This window comes from Anastrepha obliqua, chromosome 2 (assembly GCF_027943255.1).
Source record: "Anastrepha obliqua isolate idAnaObli1 chromosome 2, idAnaObli1_1.0, whole genome shotgun sequence".
In the NCBI taxonomy this organism is placed as follows: Eukaryota; Metazoa; Arthropoda; class Insecta; order Diptera; family Tephritidae; genus Anastrepha; species Anastrepha obliqua.
Genome location: NC_072893.1, coordinates 16,287,539 through 16,302,862, shown reverse-complemented (window position 1 = coordinate 16,302,862; position 15,324 = coordinate 16,287,539). Strand labels below are relative to the sequence as shown.

Here is a 15,324-nt window from a genome sequence, read left to right as displayed (position 1 = left end):
TCTTCTTCAGTATTAAGGCAGCTTCTACAGAAATCGAAGTACGGGAGTCGTAACCTTCTATCATGGCTGCCTATTACACAATGACCGGTTAATACTTAATGATACTCGGCCGATTAGACTACGTACATTGCCAAGTTAAGAGAATATTGCGGCTATAAATGAGAATTTTGCCAAAGATCCGGAATAATCGATTGGGTGCCGATCTCAACAACTTGGCACTACTTGGGCGATTTAACGCAAAGATATTGGTTTGAAAGTATATAAAATACAGCTAGTCCAAGATTTAAAGCCGGCCAAAGGATCATACCTTCAGTCATTTGGCTCTTGAAAAATTCGCCGAAGCTCTGAATTTTGTGACCCAAGTGACCCATTATATTCATACGGTTTGGTGCGCCTCATGGGATGGAGGAATCATCGGCCCATATTTTTTCAAAAGCGAGGCTGCCGCCAGTGTAACAGAGAATGGCGAACGCTATCGCACCATGATAAACTAATTTTTGTTACCGGAAATTAAAGCTCATGATCTCCACAACATTTGGTTCCAACAGCTCGTAATTCCATGTTATTCCCATCCCCTTAAGCTTTCTGTTTCTCTCGTATTGAGGCCATAGTGTTTTCGAAATAGCACACGATGAGGAAGACCTCCACCTGTCTTGCGCTTTTTTTAGAAAGAAATTGTGTAGTTTCCCTTAAACAACGGTCAAGGGGACACCGATGCCTGAGAAGCGGGCAACTGAACTGACCCCTTCTTGGGAAGTTCATCGGCAATTTCATTTACCTCTATATTCCTGTGTCCAGGAACCCAGATAAGCGAAATTTTTCCAGCTCATTCGAGATGTTTGAGTTCCTCCTTACAGGATTTTACCAGAAGAGAACTGCAATACTACGATGACAGGGCCTTGATCGCAGCTTGTCTATCGGAAAAAATATTAATGTCTCCCTCCCAACAGCGATCGCTGAGCATTTTGCATGCTTGCAGGATCGCGAAGACCTCTGCTTGAAAAACGCTGCTCGTTTCCGGCAGTTTAAAGGAGACCAAAATGTTGGCTGATTTGGGAGAAAACCCCCGCTCCGACTCCAGATTCCATATGGGATCCGTCAGTTAAAACAGAGGTACCTATATCCGTGCCGACTCTTCCCTCTTTCCAATCTTGCCTTCTCGGAAAGATACCCTAGCACAACCCTCAAAACCCAGTTTACGGATGGAGAGATCAGTGCGATGTACAGAGAAGGAAGGGCAGATCTGCTTCAAGATGCTACTATGTCCTACAAGAAGTTGCGTTCGGAGGCAAATCTTCTTCAACCTAATAGCTCTGAGCAGCAATAGATTTAACTTGCAGATCCACGCGCAGTAAGTTCAGAATGACGTTGAGGGTAGCAGTGGGACATGTCCTACAAGCACCAGTGACGCCCACACATGCAGTTCTCTGCACTCTTTCTAGTTTAGTGGTGTCGTGGCCCTTCTGAAGAGCTACCCACCAAACTAGGCAACCGTATATTAAAATAGGAAGAACCACTAAGTTGTACATCCAAAGTACGTCAGGTGGCTTGAGACCCTATTTATTGCCGAACATAAATTTACAGGCATAGAAGGCTATACTGGCATTCTTAACTCGATTTTCTATGTGCAACTTCCAGTGGAGCTTGGGGTCAAGTATTATACCAAGATACTTGACTTCCAATGACAGTGTAAGACACTGGTTGTTAGTCTTGGAAGCTTAAAAGTGGTATTTCCTCGTGAATGGCATCAACCGCAACTGGTAACCCAACTACTGAGTGTAGCCGGTGTACCTTCCAAAATTTCAGCCATTACTGACGGGAAGGGTCCTGAGACCATTAGGACCAAGTCATCGGCATATGCTACCATCTTTACCGCTCTCCTGTTTAAGCGAGTTAAAGCTGAATAAATAGCTACTAGCCAAAGGAGAGACGAGAGGACGCCTGTCTGCGGTGTACTCCTGAGTATGAACCTAGTGATTCTATACCCTTCTGCTACAGCATTTGTTTCCCTACCACCAAGCAAGGACATGATCCAGAGGTAGATAGGTCTTTCTACCGCTAGCCTATTTAGAGCAGTGACAATTGACTCAGCCGTAACATTATTAAAGGTGCCCTCTATGTCTATAAAGGTCTCCAAAGTGAATTGTTTCCCCTCCAGAGATTTCTCTACAGTACCTACTACCTCACGAAAAGCTGTCTCGGTAGATTTACCATTCATAAAAAGCATAAAATTATTCTAGGCTTACATTGACTTTTTTCCAATTTCTTACTACCTTTTCAGAAAGGAGCTCAACCTATGCCCTTTTTTCACTTAATTTCAAATTGCACCAATGGATTAAGTTGCACCCGAAATCAGTTGTCAAACTTAACACAACCTTTTATTATTGCATCAGGATCCCAACAGGCATCCAAAAAATTCTATGTAAAATCAAAAGTTTTTATTCTTTTTCTTTCCATATCCAAAGTAGCCAATATTTTTCAACTCATTTATTAGAGTCGGTGAAGTTTCAATTGCCTTGTAGATCGCTTTCTCCAACTCCTTGTACTGAGCATACGGCTGGAAAGGCATATCTTCAAAGCTGAACATCAATAAATTTCCACGTTCATTACCAACGGCAAGCGATCTGCCACACAAACTCAATCTGTGGGAGACAGTTTACAAAAAAGGTAGCGATTTGTTAAAGCTGCGGTAAAGTAAATAACTGAGGTAATTTATTTAAAGTACTTAAAAACTTAGTATGGGGTATACGTTTGGAATGCTTTTGTAGGTAAGTGTAAGAGAGCGCGTATGTTTGTGTTATTATGTAGGTGAAAATATTTCTGCATTTTCATGTAATCTTGAAACTCATTACAATCAGAGTTTAATAAAAATTCTTCACACATATTTGTTTTTGTACTCACTTGCCCAACGTTTGAAACGATCTGTCTACGTGCTGCGACGACACTGGCATTAAAATATTTCGCCGCAAATCCCAGATATCTATAGTTTCCCTATTGATTGCAATAATTACCGTCGAATGAGTGCGGCTCCACATAGCACAATGGACTGGTGCAAAACGGCTGCACAGAGTGATGAGAGGCTGAAATATGCCCTCCAACCAAATGCGAATGGTCCTGGAAAAGAAGTTAGAAAGTAGAGCTTAAAGTTGTATTTATACTTAGGGGAACTTTAAATAAAAAAAGTTTGCACTATTTAAAAATATATTTTTCAAATCGAATTCTTTGGCCCTGTGTCCTTGAACCGTCCTCGAGGTTGCCCTTGTAAAAATGTCCTAGGCGACTTTGTGGCACGCGATCGACCATTTTACTTATCTGAAATCAAAAAAAATTTTTTTTTTATCATAAAGTGTAGCGTTGGCTATGTTTTCCCAGTGGCGATTTTAAATATTTTGAAATTTGTAAAAAATGCGTGATTTTAAAAAAAAAGTTTGAAAATTTCCTCTTTTTTTTACACTTTAGAGGCCCGCAAAATTAAACTAATCAAAAATTGAAAAAAGTGGTCTGGGAAAACATAGCGAGATGTTCACTGAATAACTGGAAAAAAGATGGAATGAATTCGACAAATATTTATAGTAGATGTGTGACCAGAAAGTTGAAAAAAGTCAACTTTCGGGAAAAGGCGTTTAAAGATAAAGAAACGCTCGAAAATGCCACGCGCATGCATGTATTCTCCCCGAAATGCTCATGAAGGAACATGTTTTTCATAAAACCCTCTTTATAGCATACTCTTAACATTAGTAGCTTTTAAAAAATCTAAAAAAAAAAAAAATCGATTTTTTCAAACCGTGACGGTAGAAGACCCCCTTAACTGACGAAAGGCTCCGCTATGGTAGTATAATATTATGCGATAGAAAACGAAAGGCTATGCTATGAGAACACGAAAAGAATTCAGTTTTCATTTCATTTATTTATCATTTATAAAAGCTCTCGGCCGTTAAGGGTGAACCTCGGAAACTCTACAATAACTCATTTTTACAAATTTTCATCAGTCAATGAAAAAAGAGGCCAGGAGATTTTTGTCGATGAAGCTATATCAAGGACCAGTGCTTATCGATGGTATGGTGAATTCAATCGTTGTCGTAGTTCACTCCAAGACGAATTTCGTGAAGGTCGTCCAAAATCAGTTGTTGTTCCGAAAACCATTGATGCTGTGCGCGAACTGATATTGCAAGATCGTCATGTGGCCTATCGTGAGATTGAGACAATCTTAGGCATTAGTGGGACCAGCATACATTCAATATTGCATAAACATTTGACTGTCAAAAAAATTTGTTCGCGTTGGATCCCACACAATTTGTCAATCGCTCAAAAAAAGGATCGTGTCGATTGGTCGAAGGAAATGCTCAAAAAATACGATCGCGGAGCTTCGAAACACGTCTATGACATCGTGACAGGTGATGAATCATGGGTGTTTCAAGATGAGCCAAATCCAACAAAAGTTGTTCGCGCACGAAGCACTTCCAAGGACATGCCGTAACCGTACCACTAAAACGACACACAACAGAAAATTCTGAGTGGTACGCAACCATTTGTTTGCCAGTTGTCTTCCAGGAAATTAGGAAAACCAATCGCCAAATGCGGATCACTCTTCACCAGGACAATGCGAGCTCTCACACATCGGCTCAAACCACTGCATTTTTGAGCACCCAAAACATCGAATTAATGGGTCATTCGCCGTATAGTCCTGACTTGGCACCGAATGACTTCTTTTTATTCCCGTACGTAAAAAACAAACTGAGAGGTGAACGTTTTTCGACGCCTGAAGAAGTGGTTGCGGCATTCAGAATGAATGTTTTGGAGGTACCTCATTCAGAGTGGCAAAAATGCTTCGACAATTGGTTCAAACGCATGCAAAAGTTCGAAACAGTATAGAAAATATTCTTCTGTCAGCTGCTTCCGACCGTACCGCTTTTTTTTCTTAATCACAGGCGCTCTCTTTTTCGAGTATCCTTCGATGAACCCAACTTAAACTAAATATACTAAGAGATGGCTGAAGAACTATACATTTTTTTAGGTATCTGCATTACTTAATACTCTAATGTAAAAGGATACGAAGCCCGAGGAGGATGCAAGACAAAATAATAGCAGGGCGGCCCATGAATACTCGGACCTGAACTTTGGAATATAAGCTGCGATGAATCCTTCGAATAAAGATGCCTGAGCATGTGCATTTAGTGGGATTCGCAGATGAAATTGCAGCTAGAATAATCGCTCGAAACACTGACGAAGCCAAAAGGAAGGTAAATCAGGTGATGACCCGAGCACAGGCATGGCTAGAACACCACGGATTAAAACTGGCCACAAAGAAAACAGAGCTAGTTCTTCTAACCAAAACAGATGTGCCCCATTAGAAGTAGATATGCAAGTACCCGGAGCCACTTTATCGACGAAAAGAGTGGCCAAATACCTAGACACAAGGCTAACTTAGTTAGGTTAGGTTATGGTGGTAGTCGGTCCGTATGACCAACTCACTTAGACCTTACAGGCCCCTTGTGATACTACTGTGTGACATGGGAACCTAGCTTATTTATCTCCATGAAACCATTTTGAGGCTCTTATGGTCTAATCCCCACACCAGACAGTTCTGTAAGAGAATTGAAAAAGTATTTACCTAGACAATCTGCTCTGATTTTAGCTAAGGCTGGGCAATTGCGAAGAAAATGCAAGGTTAACTTACTGGGCGCACACAAATCATGCTGCCACAAGAGCTGCCAAAGTAAGTGACATGTTAAGTAAGCTCATGCCAAACCTGGGATGTCCAACTCAGAGCAAGCGGAAACGACGAACTAGATTTTTTTTTACGAATGCGAAAAATGGGTAGATTCGCTATGGGTTAAATGCCGGCGAAAAACTCTACAATATGTGCAACGCACCTGCGCTCTCAGAGGGGCTTCTTCATACAAAACATTGCACGGTTTTTGTTATCGCCGGGATCACTCCTATAGATTTTCTAGTTAGAGAGCAAACGGAGATGGGAGGCAAAAATTTCATGAATTCCAGGACGATGCTTCTCCGACATTAGAATTCAAACGCTCACACTTTAGCAAATAAGATGTAACTCTGAACGGACTAATACTCGATGTAAAAAAATGGGTACAAAGAAAGCACAGTGAAGCTAACTGTTATCTCCCACAGTTTTTCCGCACACGGGGCCTTTCGCAAGTGTTTGTGACGTATGGGAAAGTTGAACCTACCAAACAGAATTTATTGAGATACTGAGTGTGATGATGAGGAGCACACCTTCTTTAAATCCGACAGGTGGAACACAGAAAGATCAGCTCCGCAACGAGCAATCGCTGTATTTACACCTGTCGAAATAATCGAGAAAATGATGACAGACGAAGAAAAATGAAATGGCGTCATAAATTTCGTGGAGGATATTAACCGAAGAAAAAGGCATGAAATGGAAACTTATGCTGAAAGATCTGCAAAAAAAATTAGAAAAATTCCATAAACTATTCATCCCAATTCCATTGTTTTTGATAAGAGTTTGTAGAATGATTATTGAGATATAAATTTTTTCGACCAGATCCGCAGACGAAAGGAACTTTTTGAAGACCCTAGCAACATTGCTCTTAGCAGTATACCTAGCTTCGAAGTGGGCAGCACAATAACAACCAACAAAAAAATAGCAGCAGCCTGCCCCAGCCTAGCGGAGCTTAAGGATGCAATTAAGAAGCTGAAGCTCAACAAAGCGGCGGGCGAAGATAGCACACAGCCTGAACTAATAACAGCCGATCCGAAAATATTAGGGGAAACATTTCATCCCCACAACTTTTCATCCGCCGTCTAGAGCAATGAAAAGCTGCCTCCGCCCTGGACAAAAGGCATCATAATAAAGCTGCCCAAGAAAGGCGTTCTGCGTGACTGCGGCAACTGGCGAGGAATAACCCTACTTAACACCAACTACAAAATGGTAGCCGTAATCATACAAAGATATCGAACGTTTCTTAAGAGACGAGCAAGCTGGTTTTCGCCCTTACCGAAGCTGTGTTGACCAAGCCAAACCACTTCGGATTATAGTAGAACAATCAGTTGAGTGGCGCTTCCTGCTCTACATGCTGTTCGTAGGCTTTAAGAAAGCGTTCGATACTATCAAACGAGACGCAATATGGCTGGCACTGAGTGGAAAGGGAGTTCCTGCCAAGAGAATCCGCCTCACCAAAGCCCCTACGAGAACTCCGAACTGGCAGTGTTTCACAAAGGCGATATCAGCCATCCATTCACTGCCAACGCAGGCGTAAATCAAGGTTGTCCCCTGTCGCCCTTTCTCTTCGCCATCGTCCTTGATGATGTCATGAGCCAACTGACCCTGCACAAAAAAGGCTTTATATGGAGTTTCACCGGACATCTTGAGGATCTGGACTTTGCCGATGACATCTGCCTCCTCTCTCATAAACTCTCTCACATGCAAGCGAAGGCAGACAAACTAGTCGCGCTGGCACGCACTGTCGTGCTGGCGGTCAGCATCACCAAGACCAAGACTATGAGAATTAACCACATTAACACAAGGCAGGTATTGGTTGACGGATGCCCGGTGGAATTCGTCAACTGCAGGCTAAACAAAGCAAGGACGGCATTCGGGCGAATGCATACGGTATGGGGAGTTCGCAAATCTCCAGGCGCACTAAACTACGAATATTCGGCTCATCCATGGCTGGTCTCTAACACCATCACACAGAGGCTATAATCGTTCATCAACAAATGCCTCCGCATCATCTGCAAAATATTCTGGCCAAACACCATCAGTAACCATCAGTGGAGATTAACGAACGAGGAACCCATTCTTAGGCCATCAAATGCAGAAAGTGGCGATGGATAGGTCACACATTGAGAAAACCACCATCACAAGAATGCTACTGGACAGGAACCCGCAAAGGAGCCAAGGGCGCGGTCGACCAAAAACACTTGAAGAAGATCAATGCTGCGCGAACTAGTAGATGCCGACATCTCATGGGACGATGAAAAAACAACAGCACAGAACCGTGTACGATGTATGAGTCTTTTCGAGGCCCTATGCTCCCGAGAGGAGTGAAAAAGGAAAAAAAAAGATTTTTTCGACAAACCAAACAAACCACTCTATAAGGCTCTCATCATGCCTATCCTAAGAAGCATTGACGATGACAATATCCGTTGAGGCGTCCATTGGAGTATTTGTACGATTTTTGAATCTTTGCACGTTGGTGACAACGAGTATCGTTGGCGATGAAACAACGAATTGTATGAGTTTTACGGCGGTAAGGACATAACGCAGCGAATAAAGATGCAGCGGCTACGCTGGCTGGGTTATGTCGTCCGGCTCTAAGAACATTCGATGGGTTACCAGCTGGTAGTAACAGAGGAAGAGGAAGATCTCTACGTTGGAAAGATCAGGTGGAGAAGGACGGCGCTTTCCTTGATGTGCCCAACTGGGGCCGGTTAGCACGAGAAATAAGCGACTGCCGCGCTGTGTTAAATTCGGTCAAAATCGCGTAAGCGGTTATCTCGCCAATTAAGAAAAAGACGAATGCGTTCAAAAGCTATGGACATTTGAAAATTAAGTAGCACGAAAATTAAAATTTGGATAATTTGGCAACTACGCGTTCCATGGGTCAAAAACTATGATACAAAGATTTAATTTTCTGCAGATATAATTCACAAAAAATTCAACGAATTTGATTTATGGGTGACTTTCTTTCAGCGAATGCCTCGTATATGAATTAAATAAAAAAAAAACTTCTCTTCACTTCGCCCTAGTTTCAAACTCCCTTTAACACTTACCAGTCATTGCCGCAGGTTAGAAACAGTTTTGGTGACCAAGGTGAAAAGTCCATGTGGTTAACGGATCCCTCGTGCACCTTCAACGCTTCAAGATACGAATGTGTATGATTGAGCGAACACTTCTGGATGCAACCTTCATCGGTGAGTATGAAATACAAATCACTCTCAAATGGATGCAGCACAAGATTCAGCCCACACGGATGACGATTCGATTCGTATTTGCCTTGCATTGTAATATTAACTGACTGCTTTTGTAGACCCTCAGGATTACCGACAATACGATTCAACTCCATCTGGCGCATACCCAATAGATATGGGCTGGGTATAATGCGAAACTTTGCCACTTTACCATCGCGTGTCAATACCAAAAACGGATCGATTTCGGTGGATTCATTATGCGGTCCACGAGACCATTGAATCGCCGTCACCGGTTCAGAGCTCAATAGAACGTTGCGTTGCGAAATCGCCAAAGGCAGTCCATGGGGTTTCGTGATGTTAAGCACTTTCACAGAACCATCATATAGACCGACAGCAATTAGGAATGGTAGAAATGGTGAAAACTCCACAGCCGTTACTGGCACATGATAGGCGTAAGTGCGTTCCGGATTATGTGGATTCTTCATACTCCAAATGCATACATTGCCGCTGCTTACAGTTACTTTGGCCGAATGCGAATAGAAACCATAGCCGACGGCTACCAAATCACCATTGCCATAACAGAAACTTATAGCCGAGACCGCTTTACGATTTTTAGCGCCTTTCCCTATTTCAAATGTAGGCTCCATTAGACGATACAGAAGGTTCAACGTATACCTGTAATGGGCCACTTTATCCATTTTACTCGGCACTACCATATTGCGATAGCGCCGCTGTCCATCCTGATAGTAATTGCTGGCCAATATGCGTTCCAATACCATGGCCGCATAAGAGAATTTCGGATTGTCTACGATCTTACCAAATTTGCCCGTATTAAAATTTATCGCCATAAGTGACGGCTCTTTAGTCAGAGTGGGCGATGTTAGCTGGAGCAGCTTTTGGTAGGTGTCGAACATTTCAAAGAAGGACACATAAGTTGCACTTTCGGTATTTTTCTTAACGGTTGTATTAACGGTGCGTGTAATTTTGAAAATATCTTTCGTCTGCGTCTCGGCTTCGGAGCGCCGCCGAATTTTTCCTCTACCCGCAGTCAGATATTCGTAGACACGGTTGTCTTGCTCTACCAATTCAGCCTCCTCGCTGCCTTTCGCAACAGTGCAACTGTTTTGTTCGAACAAAAAGATCTCTGCAGTTTTACGCAAAACCACTTTAATAAATGGTAATTTACGCGCTCTTGGCTTTGGAAGTAAATCTTCACGTGACTTGTCTCCCGATTCCTTGGTAATCACATATTTGCTACCAATCTGGAGGGTGAATAAAATATGGAGAAATATTTAAAAAATATTTATAAGTGCATAAAAAAATTAATAAATAAAAATGGACTACTCACAGAAATTAACATTTATTTAAAAAAAAGGTGACTTTCAAATTTCGGTGTGGGGTCTATAAGTACAGCGGCGAGCATATCTAATCACCTGATTACATTTAATTAATTAATTAATTTCTTGATTAATTTTAAATATTTGCAAAAACGTTGAAACTTTGTTTGGCTTACAAACAAATTTTTATAAGTTAATATTAAATAACTGAAAAGAAATTCACTACGCCAATAAGTACTGGCACTGTAGTATTCCAGTAAGAAATGAGTTCTTAGAGCCATAGTCAAGATTGCTCTACATTGGAGTAGATCCTAGAATAACTTCAACCGAAAATTGTTGGAAAGCAGAAAAATGAAAAGTTTGGGAATAAGTCATCTAAATAAAGTATAAAAAAAAGTCGGGTTTTCCTTCCTGACGCTATAACTCCAGAACGCATGAACCGATTTCCACGGTTTTGCATTCGTGGGAAAGGTCTCGGGTCCGTGAGATTTATAGCATGTACTCTGCTCAGTTAATTTCATGTGACATTTATCTTTTATCTTTCAAACGCTAACTTAAAACCGGTATTGTGTTCACTGTGAAATCGTGGAATTGAGGTTAAAGTTATTCGTTTCCTAACAGTTCAATTGGAAGCCATCAAATCAATCACGCGTATGGTGCAAATTTTTATTTAACGTCAACAGCAGGCATTTGTCTTTAAGGTGATAAGTTGAACTGTGTAAATTATGTGGATCGTGCATTTGAGGTTAAATTCATCAGTCATCACCACATGTTTCCCTCCAAAACCAATGCAGTTATGGAACAAATACAAATACGACATATGTGAAGATATCTTGCATCGCTTGCGCATTCGAACGAATAGTCCCGACATGCAAATAACCGAAGAAATCTACAATGAAAGGTTGATTCTGATTGAGGATCAATGCTTGACTATTGCAAACAAACTACTGATTGAAGTAGGAATGATTGCGCCAAATCGATCGATGCACGTTGTATTCAACCAAGGATTAAATCGAGAGCTGCAATACAATGTTGATACATTGCCGGAATTCGTTCGAAATAATGTGCCGTTGCTGAATGAACAGCAAAAACAAGTATACGAAACATTAATGCAAGCGGTGGCCAATAATACTGGTGGTCTATTCTTCCTGGACGCACCAGGAAGAACAGGGAAAACATTTGTCATTTCATTGACTTTGGCCACTATTCGATCAAGATGTGACATAGCTTTGGCGTCGGCATCATCTGGAATGGCGGCGACTCTTCTAGATGGCGGTCGTTACTGCACATTCTGCGCTTAAGTTGCCACTCAATTCAATCAGAATTGATACTCCAACATGGAATATTTCCCGATGCAGTGCAAGCTCAGTGTTTGGAATGAGTGCACAATGGCACATAAGAAATCACTTGAAGCACTTAACTTCACACTGAAGGATCCTCGGTGAAATAATAACATCTTTGGCGGCTTGATGATATTGTTGGAACGCCTGCAGATGAATTGAATGCTTGCCTGAAGGCATCACTTTTGTGGAATAACGTAAAAGCATTTTCGCTAACCACTAATATGAGAGTTCAACTTCAAAAAGATCAAAGTGCTGCACAATTTTCCAAACACTTGTAAGCTGTTGGAAATGGAAAAGTCCCAGTTGATGCGACAGCTGGATTAATTACTCTTACCAACGACTTTTGCCGATTTGTAGACTCTCAATTAGCTCTTATTGAAAATGTTTTCCCAAACATTAGTGAGAATTATCAGAATTATGCTTGGTTAAGTCAACGAGCAATTCTCGCCGCAGAAAATAATGATGTACATGTACTGAATTTCAGCATTCAATCAAAAATCGATGGCGATTTGGTGACATACAAATTCGTTGATTCCATAACAAATCCTGATGATGTAGTAAATTATACAACGGAGTTTTTGAACTCTCAGGAGTTACCAGGATTTCCACCACATAACTCACAACTCAAAGTTGGTTCAGTTATTAAGATATTGTGTAATTTGAATCCACCGCGATTTTGCAACGGTACTCAACTTACGGTGAAAAGACCTATGCCGAATTTGATTGAGGCAACCATTATTAATGGAATGTACGCAGGTGAAAATGTATCTATTCCTCAAATATCAATGATTTCGACTGATCTTGATTTTGATTTGAAACGATTCTTGACTTAAAACGGTTGCAATTTCCGGTTCGCCTTGCGTTCAAAATGACAATTAACAAATCGCAAGGCCAGTCGCTTAGTGTTTGCGGGATAAATTTAGAAAATCATTGTTTTTCACATAGTCTGTACGTTGCGTGTTCACGAGTTGGGAAACCATCCGCTTTGTTTGTGTCAACGTCAGACCAAAGAACAAAAAATGTGGTTTACCAAATAGCATTTCAATGAAACGGATAATTTGCGGACACGTATAACGCTTTGATTCAGTATTTACTTTGGATTCACTTCCATTTTTTACTTAGAGAAGTTGAACTAAATTACACTTTTTTGTTATCGAAATGAATTCATTACTGTTGTGAAATGAAATAAAATGTTTCCTTTTCAAATATAAAACCAAAAAAATAAGTTTTCTTTATCTTTTAATCCCCAAACGAAATGTTACAAAAAACGAAGCCATCTGGTGGCGAAACGGAGATCGCCGGGTTTGCTAGTACAAAAAAACATCAAAAATAATTGAAAATAATCCAAACAACCAATAATCATATTAATCGTGGTTAACGACGAGGCCCAATTGACTACGGGAGAGCCCAATCGGGCATGCAGCGATCGAAAAGACTCATAGATCCAGAACGGATAAAAGCAGAAGCAATCCTTAACCTAAGCAGAAAGGACATACAACTTTATACTGAACCACTAACAGGACACTGTAAACTTAATTATCACATGAAAAAGATAAGTGCTGTTAAAAACGATTCTTTGAGACTCTGCAAAGAGGCACAAGAAACAGCAGAATATGTTCTATGTGACTGCCCAGCAGTGGCACGACGCGGACTAAATTACAGGGGAAACCTCCTGCTAGAAATTAAGCCTACAGCAGTTTTAGGACAGCCTAGTTTATTGACAGCCTAAAACTGTTTGAGTAGGCTACATGGCTGTACAATAGATCGCTTCAGGTCGCAGTGCACAAACAGCCAATCAATAAAAAAAAATTATTGTAATTGATAAAATTTAAAATAGAAATTGCGGACCAGCCTCGTCGATTGGTATGGGCTCAAAGAGTCATCGAAATCCATCGGGTCCGTCGAATATGGGCAACCCAGTACTTTTTGAGCTATTCAGCAATTAACAAAGGGCTCTCGGGCACTCCGGAGTGTTCGCAAAACTTCAAATGAGTTTTTCACAAAACTATATTTTTTGAACTGGTGGCCACTGTAATTTAAAAACCGCTTCGTAGATTTCAATAAAATTTACTCTTTTTTTTGAAAAACATAAAAAACTCGTGCCTGATCGAAGGATTTTTTTTCCAAAAATTTCAATTAACACAACAATTCATTGTTCGAAAATTGGAAAAATATTTTCTGCGGCCACCACATTGATAATTGTGAAAAAAGGCTTCAATCAGGCACAAGATTATCTATTAATAAAACTAACTTCTCTTGTTCGATAGATTTTAGATGCATTTCCAAGGACTTGTGATGATCACCGTAAGGGGCTTCTGGAGAAACAGGCTCCATACAAACAGCGATAACTTTTACAATTATTTTTTGTTTTTTAATTTTGCTTAATTCAAGTCGAAATATGATGAATTTTTATTTTTGTAAAATAAAGCAATTGACCAGAGAAAAAAAAACTATTGAAAATCATCATCTTTCCGTGCCTCTGACTACCGCTAACCCCGTAAGCAACTTACCGCTTGAACTATATCATCTAGTGACACCTTAACTCCCATACCCAGACGTGTGCTGGATTTTCCTCGTAAAAGGCTCATACTCTTTCGGCTGTTCGAGATACTATCGACGCTACGCTGAGAAGTCAGTTCCTTCAACTCGTTCACTGTGAAGTTGTGCAGCAAACGGACTTTGTCCAATGCATATATTTCTTCTTCAACGAGCTTGGGCGTGACATTCACTCTTTTTCCATTAATTTTGTCATATAGCATCAACATTTTGCGCTGCTCTATTGCATAATCGATGTCCTGGTTGAGTGTGGATACGTAAGTGACCCGCGAAATGTGGGCGCTTTTGTATTTTTCCGCAAGCTGAAAGTCGCAAACACAAAATGAACCCAATTTCAATTTTATATGCAAATTTTGCATTTTAGCTACGTACAGTTCGGCGTGACATTGCAAAGTTCGCAGTTGTTGAAAAAATTTAATGAAAAGACACAATCGCTAATGAGAGAAGTCTGTGAAAAATTATGATTAATAAAATATGTACAACAAATGCGTGTTTGTATACAATAAATAAGTACGAATGGGAGTTCGTAAGTGTCAAAACATACAAAAAAATTTTATTACTGAGTTTCAAAATTGAGAAAATGTTCAGTTAAATTAAAGGGTTGCTCTGTGCTGCAAATTAATTTTCTACGCAATGTTGGGATGTTGGAATGCTAATTTTATCCGCTTAATGGTTTTAGAAGCGTTACTCAATTTCATCGAGTTATATAAAAGGATACTAATAAGCAATTTTTATCTTATAATTTAACTTGCTTTAAAAAGCAAGATGAAGCTGAAATGCAGTAAGCAAAACTAAACACCACGCAGACATGAGCGGCTCAACGTCCAGCCGCTGCGCGATCCCGCGACCAAAGAAGAAACAGTTAACGCCTTTCGCTAGAAGCTGCTCACAAACCACAACAATACTGATTGGGAAGCTACAAATTCCACGCTTAGGTAGATGGCTCAGGAAAAACTTGGCACAATAAAGATCACCAACAGCAAACCATAGCTCTCTGACACTACTTGGGGCATCATTAAACGCAGAAATGAACTTAAAAGGCAACTTATCAGCGATGACTCCAGTCGGCAAGCCTACAGAGAGGTGGCGAAGCAAGTAAAGAAATCGGTCAGAAACGATAAGGAAAGTTCGTTGAAGATCTTGCTTGCATAGTTGGCCCCCTAACCAACCATCGGAGTAACAGCAACCAG

General features: G+C 40.7%; 1 protein-coding gene across 1 annotated transcript; it reads right to left on the bottom strand.

Moving 5' to 3' along the window:
* Window positions 1-2,377: 2,377 nt before the first annotated feature.
* Window positions 2,378-14,649, bottom strand: LOC129239473 (dynein axonemal intermediate chain 4). Its single transcript, XM_054874980.1, has 5 exons — window positions 14,507-14,649; window positions 14,089-14,436; window positions 8,761-10,160; window positions 2,902-3,114; window positions 2,378-2,642 (listed from the first exon to the last, which is right to left on the bottom strand). Exons 1-5 carry the CDS (start codon window positions 14,519-14,521, stop codon window positions 2,429-2,431), a joined length of 2,190 nt encoding a protein of 729 aa, XP_054730955.1. The 5' UTR covers window positions 14,522-14,649; the 3' UTR covers window positions 2,378-2,428.
* Window positions 14,650-15,324: the final 675 nt, after the last annotated feature.